At 42.3% G+C, this 7069-nt stretch overlaps 1 protein-coding gene across 1 annotated transcript in view; it reads right to left on the reverse strand.

The window, feature by feature from the left end:
• Positions 1-690: 690 nt before the first annotated feature.
• Positions 691-7069, reverse strand: part of LOC146961257 (cleavage and polyadenylation specificity factor subunit 3-like) — a 17071-nt gene continuing 10692 nt past the window's right edge. Inside the window, exons 9-14 of the mRNA XM_085771701.1 lie at positions 6164-6262; positions 4078-4172; positions 3435-3522; positions 3266-3332; positions 2980-3076; positions 691-855 (exon numbers count right to left, since the gene is read on the reverse strand). Coding sequence (XP_085627827.1) covers positions 706-855; positions 2980-3076; positions 3266-3332; positions 3435-3522; positions 4078-4172; positions 6164-6262 — 596 coding nt within the window. The 3' untranslated portion in view covers positions 691-705. The remainder of the gene's footprint in view (positions 856-2979; positions 3077-3265; positions 3333-3434; positions 3523-4077; positions 4173-6163; positions 6263-7069) is intronic.

A 7069-nucleotide genomic window follows, 5' to 3' on the forward strand; every position in this document is an offset into this window, starting at 1 on the left:
TTTTAATCTCTGGTGATTTTATTTTTATATTTTAATCTAAAAATATCAATATTCAGACCAAGATGAGATCGACTTGCATCATAAAAACATAAAACCTGCAGCCAAAAAAATATTAAAGTTTAAGAAAATACTCTAAATTATTTATCAATAATTAAAATCTTTTGCAGATAAATTCTTGTAGAAAATCTAAAAATTCTGCCTCCAGTTTCTAAAATGCAACAATTTTCTGCTTTTATTTAATAATACGAACATTTTTGATGATTTTAACCTTAATTTTGTTTCATAGAAAACAAGATGATTGATAAATTATCTGCAGTATTGATGATGTCATTGTTGTTTCACTCACATTAAATCTAACTCACTTTTTATCTTCGAGGACAGAAACTCAGTGACCCTCTCTCTCTCTCTCTCTCTGGACAAATGTTTATTTTCCTTGTGAAGAACTCAAACTTTTGTTTTATAGACAAATCAAGTACAAAAACAATCAATCAATAAAGGTATTGGTGGTCCGTCTCCTGAAGCCGATTCCTTTGGAACCAAGTTTCCAACGAAGAAGCTGGAAAAACTCAAAAGTCCTCGAGTCAAAGAAATGAACGAACGAACGAACATCTGCATCGGTCCGTTATCGACCGATTATTGGTGATCGATCGATACTACGAGGACTGAAGAGAGTGTGACAGAGAAACGTCAGTTCATCGTCCACCGCTACATCACCGACGGCAACGCGCTGCTGCTGCTGCTGATGACATCACAGAGGGGGCGTGGCGTGAAGGCGGGGCTTAGGGCGTCGTAGAGACGGTGGACGGCCACTTCCACCATCTCCCTCAGAGAGTCGTCGTCCGCGCAGGTCACGGCCTGAGGGTCAGAGGTCAGAGGTCATCATGGTGTTATCAGCTGATTATTGAGTATTGATTTATACCCAGGGTTCCTACACATTTGAAATCTCCAAATTCCATACTTTTTCCAGACCCTAATTTCCAGACTTCTCGGTAGGGCTGACCTCCAAAAGTCGACTATTCGACGATTCGATTCGGAGGCGTCTGATTCGACTATGAACCTCGTAGTCGAATCTAACCAAGACCGTACCATTCTGACTATATGGGGGTGCCCACGGCTGCTGAGCATAAATTGTTAGCCTACATAGAATGTCTTTTTTCGTTATAAAAAGACTATTTTGATACAAAAGCTGCACACTTTCTGTTAATAAAGAGTTCAAAATGATGTGTGCGTTTAAACGGTAGTCTTAGCTTCTTACTACGTATTAATAAATCACCCACTGCAGTTGCACAATCAAATGAGCGGAGGTTTTTTTTTTTTTTTTCAAATGAGCGGAGGTGAGCAGTAGGACCGTCAAAGTCACGGTACTCAGGTCACTGCAGAACACTCACTGAGTGGCAAAAAGACGAGAGGCAGAGCCACCAAAGTTTAAAATCAAGGAAGTCTGACAGTCTAACTTTGTAGCATTTATCATGCATGACCTGACAGAACAGCAAAACATTGTGAGGATACATCTGACTTTGACCGAGTTACATTCAAGAACCTGCTTTCAATCACGGAAAATAAATTAACTCCAGCGGTGATTTTTTTTCCGATGGATCAGCTGTGTTTACCGTTTCAAGTGTCAATAGTTCTGATGGTTAGACAGATGAATTAGTCCCTAACACAACCTAAAGTTTGACATGTCAGAGTTTTTCAGAAGAGCAACTTGTTTTTTTTCCGACTTCCGAGTTGTAATGAACGCACCATAGTTGTGCATTATATAAACAAATCATGCAATTAATCATTTGTTTTCATTATTCTGAATGTGTATGCCATTATGTTACCAAATAATTTCCAGGAGATTGTAGCTATAGGTAGCACATACAAAAATAATTAACCCAGATAACTTCAGATATAATAAGACCAAACCCAGATAAGTATTAAGTATTAAGCCAGATCATTTCCATACAATAATTTCCATTTTCCATACTTTTCTAGACCTGGAAATGTAAAAAATCAAATTCCATACTTTCCCATACTTTCCATACTTGCGTAGGAACCCTGTAAATACCATTATGATGAACCAGACGTTAAAGGGATAGTTCAACATTTTGGCAAATTCTCCTATCACCATAATTCCCTTGGTCGACCAATAGTCGTCATTAGTCGACTAATCATGTCACGACTTCCTGTATCTGGCCCTTCAAATTAAAAGCCCTATAGCCTTTCATATACAGTTCAGTCATATTGATTTTGACTATTTTAACAAGACACGGCTCCAAATGTTTGTTTTTTTTCCTGCGAACAATCGACCATTGAAATTTTGGTTGGCTAATGATTTTTTTGGTCAACCATAGAGCACTGGAAAAGAGAGTAACGACACGCATTGGTCCAATGGAAGCGCCTCCTGATGGCGGAATATGGGTTTTGCAAAAGCGCCCAAGAACTGACATCTCTGCATTGTTGGTGAATGAGCAAGTGTGGTATTTTCAATAATTTAAGGACATTTATAGATCACCCACGTTAATAGCATCATTGAGGATCCTTTACAGATAAATATTAACACATAGGCAACACACATACATTGGAGTGAATGAGTTTTCTGGGCGCTTTTGCAAGACCCATATCCTGCCACTCGGGGCGCAAAACCCTTACCAAGGGAGTCAATGGTGGTGTCGTTACTCTCTTTTCCAGTGCTCTAGTCAACCAGTGCTTGGTCGACTATTTGGGAGCAGCCCTATTAAATTCTGTGCAAAAAGATGTTGAAACAGTTTTCAATAAAGTAGTGAATTTAAAAGTACATGGGTTCTGTTTTGTTTTTGTTTTTTTAATCGTGGTATCGAATTAGTATCGAGAATCGTGGAAATTCACAGGTATTGAGGTATTGACTACTGAAATTCTGGTATCGTGACAACCCCTATGCTGTAGGCGAATTTGCCAAAATATTGAACTATCCCTTTAATGTTCGTGTATAGAATAGATGTCAGACGCTGGACTCACTCTGGTCTCTGGGTCGATGCACGCCGTGACTCCGTCCACCGTCACACTCAGGCTTTTACTGTCTTTGAAATTCACGCAGTCGTCCCCGAACATGTCGCTGAAACAGAAAAAAAAAACATTTTACCAGGTGAAAACAGAAAATATTTAATCTTTATCTTCATTTAAAAGTTTTATTCTCTTATATTTGGATCAATTAGGTTTAATTTTAACTTAAAAAAGTGTCAGATTCTACAGTTTTGTCAGATATTTTAACCATTAAAACCATTTTGCAGGTGTTCAGACTCACTGCAGCATCAGCTCCAGTCGCTCGACGAACAGCTCCATGTCGAACGTTTCCTTCCTGCCCTCGTGGACTGAAACAAACAAACAAACAAACAAACAAACAAACAAGCGTCAGTAAAGTTTCTGTTCATCAGTGAAATTAAAATAAATTCCCTCGTGATGCGTTCACTGACATTTCTGGGCGGTGGGGTTGGACTGGACCTCCAGGATCACCGTGGTGACGGCGTCTGCGTACATGTCGTTGAGCGGGTTGGCGACCCACTGAGACGAGAACATTTTCATTATTAATAATTTTATTTCAGTTATTTATTGATTTATAAATTTTATTGCTGCATCAATTAGTTTATCGAGTTTTTTACTTCAATTGTCTGTTGTTTTTACATTCTTCTCTGTTTTATTTGTGTTGAGATTTTTGTAGTGTTTGAAAAAGTGTGATAAAAATAAAAAATTGTCATAATTATTGTATATATCTGTATAATGAATGTATTAACATGTAATAACTGGTTAATAATGTATCTGTAACCAGGTCTGAGTGAGATCTGTGTCTCAAAACATAAATAAAATTATAATCAATACAAAATAGTTTGAAATAAACATGTAGAACAAATACTGAGCATTAATAAAACCTGACTGCAGCTACATAATCATGTTATAAACTGTATATTTAATGTTTCTAAACTGGTTTAAATAAAAACGGACGTGTTCGTGTGCTCAGAGTTAATAAAGTTTTGATAAACAGGTGAGTTTTAGCCACTTCAGGCGACATGTGGTGGATGATGAGTGTAAAAAGTGTCGTGTTGCGTTCGAGTGTCCGACCTCCAGTACGACCATCCCGGCCTCGTGAACCAGCGTGATGCTCTTAAAGATCTTCACCGTGATTTTCTCCGTCCCCTCGACCTGCTCCACGTCGCCTGAAACACACACACACACACACACACACACACACACACACACACACACAGAGGAAACAGGAAGTTACAGCTTCTACTGCAGCATAGATATATATATATATGTACTGACTAGATGCCGCGTTCCTAGGCAACTCTATTGAGTGGAATACGTCAACGCGGCGGCCATCTTGGTCAGGGGGAAGCCGTGTCTACTTACTGCATCAATCAACAGAGGCAGACGTCTATCAACTATTAAAATCGCCATAACTCACCAAATATTTAACCGATTTTCAAGCCGTTTGGTTTATTATAAATGTCAGACATATATTTATGATACAACAACAACGAAAAATCTTTTTTATGTATTAAACTTACACTTACATACTCAGACACACACCCACATGCATAAATACACTGAAATTTGTTCTACAAGGGTCTGACCGGTCTGACTGCTGGTCAGATGTATATTATGTCTATGGTCAGAAACCCCGGACCAAGATGGCGGCCGTGTTGACGTACGCTGAGAAGCAGAACGCGGCATCTAGTCAGTATATACAGTTATGTTCATAATAATAGCAGTGTGTTTAAAAAGGTGAGTAAACCTCAAAATTCTTCAAATAAATTGTATTTTGAGGAACACAACTGCATTGGGGACACTGCACATTCTATTTCAAACCAAGAAAATTGGAAAAAGTAATTTAATTTGATATATTTTACAGAAAGTCAAGAAATATAATGTTCAAAAAAATAGCAGTGTTGACATCTTTCTTTACACGCTTGCTGGTGTGTTTGGGGTCATTGTCTTGTTTGGGGTCATTTCCTCTTCAGCATACGGCAACATGACTACTTCCAGTATTCTGGTGTACTCAAACTGATCCATGATCCCTGGTATGCGATAAATAGGACCAACACCATAGTACGAGAAACATCCCCATATCATGATGCTTGCACCACCATGCTTGTGGAGGGGTGGGGGTCTTCACTGTGTACTGTGGCTTGAATTCAGTGTTTGCAGGACGTCTGACAAACTGTCTGTGGCCCTTAGACCCAAAAAGAACAATCTTACTCTCATCAGTCCACAAAATATTACGCCATTTCTTTTTAGGCCAGTCAATGTGTTATTTGGCAAATTGTAACCGCTTCATTACATGTATTTTTTTTAACAATGGGACTTTGCGGGGGCTTCTTGGTGGTAGCTTGGCTTCACATAGACGTCGTCTGATTGTTACAGTACTCACAGGCAATCTTAGATCTTCTTTGATCCTCCTGGAGCTGATCATTGGCTGAGCCTTTGCCATTTTGGTTATTCTCAGATCCCTTCGAATAGTCGTTTTTCTTTTTCTTCCTCGCCTTTCTGGTTTTGGCTGCCATTTTAGAGCGTTTGATATCATTTTAGCTGAACAGCCTATCATTTTCTGCACTTCTTTATAGGTTTTCCCCTCTTTTATTAATTTCTTAATCAAAGAATGCTCTTCTTCTGAACAGTGTCTTGAACAACCCATTTTACTCTGTTTTTCAAGGACAAATGCACAGCCAGCATATGCAGCATCAGTTGCCTTGATCCTTGAATAAGGGCCACCTGTTTAACACCTAGTTTTTTTCACATAATCAATGACTTCAATAATTGAACCTGGCACTGCTATTTTTTTGAACACCTTTCAGTAAATGATTCAGTTTCACAGAATCAGCAGCATGCACGTCATGCCTGTTGGGTCTGTTGGTTTTCTATACCTTTACTAAACCTTCTAGAAAAAGTTGAAAAAAAAAAAGTTGAAATTCTAACAAAATCAGTGATTTATCTTGCAAGTGATGTCGGACTGCTATTATTTTGAACACAACTGTATAATGTATATCTATGCTACTGCAGGAGGAGGAGGAGGAGGAAGAAGAGGAGGAGAAGGAAGAGGAGGAAGAGGAGGAGGAGGAGGAAGAAGAGGAGGAGAAGGAAGAGGAGGAAGAGGAGGAGGAGGAGTTAGAGGAGTTAGAGGACGAAGGGGGCGGAGCCAACTCACCTGCGAGGCTGCGCAGCTGCGTGACGAGCAGAGAGATCGGTCCAGTGAACGGGATCGCCTGAGTCTGCTTCACCGTTCCCATGGCGAGGTCGGTGTAGTCTGAGGAGGAGGAGGAGGAGGAGGAGGAGGAGGAGGAGGAGGAGGAGGAGGAGGAGGAGAGGGGGAGGAGGAGGAGAGGAGGAGGAGGAGGAGGAGGAGGAGGAGGAGGAGGAGGAAGAGGAAGGGGGAGGAAGGAGAGGAGGAGGAAGAGGAAGGGGGAGGAAGGAGAGGAGGAGGAGGAGGAAGAGGAGGAGGAGGAGGAGGAGGAAGAGGAGGAGGAGGAGGAGGAGGAAGGGGGAGGAGGAGGAGGAGGAGGAGGAGGAGAGGAGGAGGAGAGGAGGAGGAGGGGGAGGAAGAGGAGGAGGAGGAGGAGGAGGAGAGGAGAGGAAGAGGGGGAGGAGGAGGAGGAGGAGGAGGAGAGGAGGAGGGGGAGGAGGAGGAGGAGGAGGAGGAGGAGGAGGAGAGGAGGAGGAAGAAGAGAGGGGGAGGAGGAGGAGGGAGGAAGAGGAGGAGGAGGAGGAGGAGGAAGAGGGGGAGGAGGAGGAGGAGGAGGGGGAGGAGGAGGAAGAGGAGGGAGGAAGAGGAAGGGGGAGGAAGGAGAGGAGGAGGAGGAGGAAGAGGAGGAGGAGGAGGAGGAGGAGGAGGAGGAAGAGGAGGAGGAGGAGGAGGAGGAGGAAGAGGAGGAGGAGGAAGAAGAGAGGGGGAGGAGGAGCAGGGGGGTGGAAGAGGAGGAGGAGGAGGAGGAAGAGGGGGAGGAGGAGGAGGAGGAAGAGGGGGAGGAGGAGGAGGAGGAGGAGGAAGAGAGGGGGAGGAGGAGGAGGAGGAGGAAGGGGGAGGAGGAGGAGGAGGAAGAGAGGGGGAGGAGGA

This window comes from Trachurus japonicus, chromosome 24 (assembly GCF_045865225.1).
Source record: "Trachurus japonicus isolate A0001 chromosome 24, Traja_1.0".
Lineage (NCBI taxonomy): Eukaryota > Metazoa > Chordata > Actinopteri > Carangiformes > Carangidae > Trachurus > Trachurus japonicus.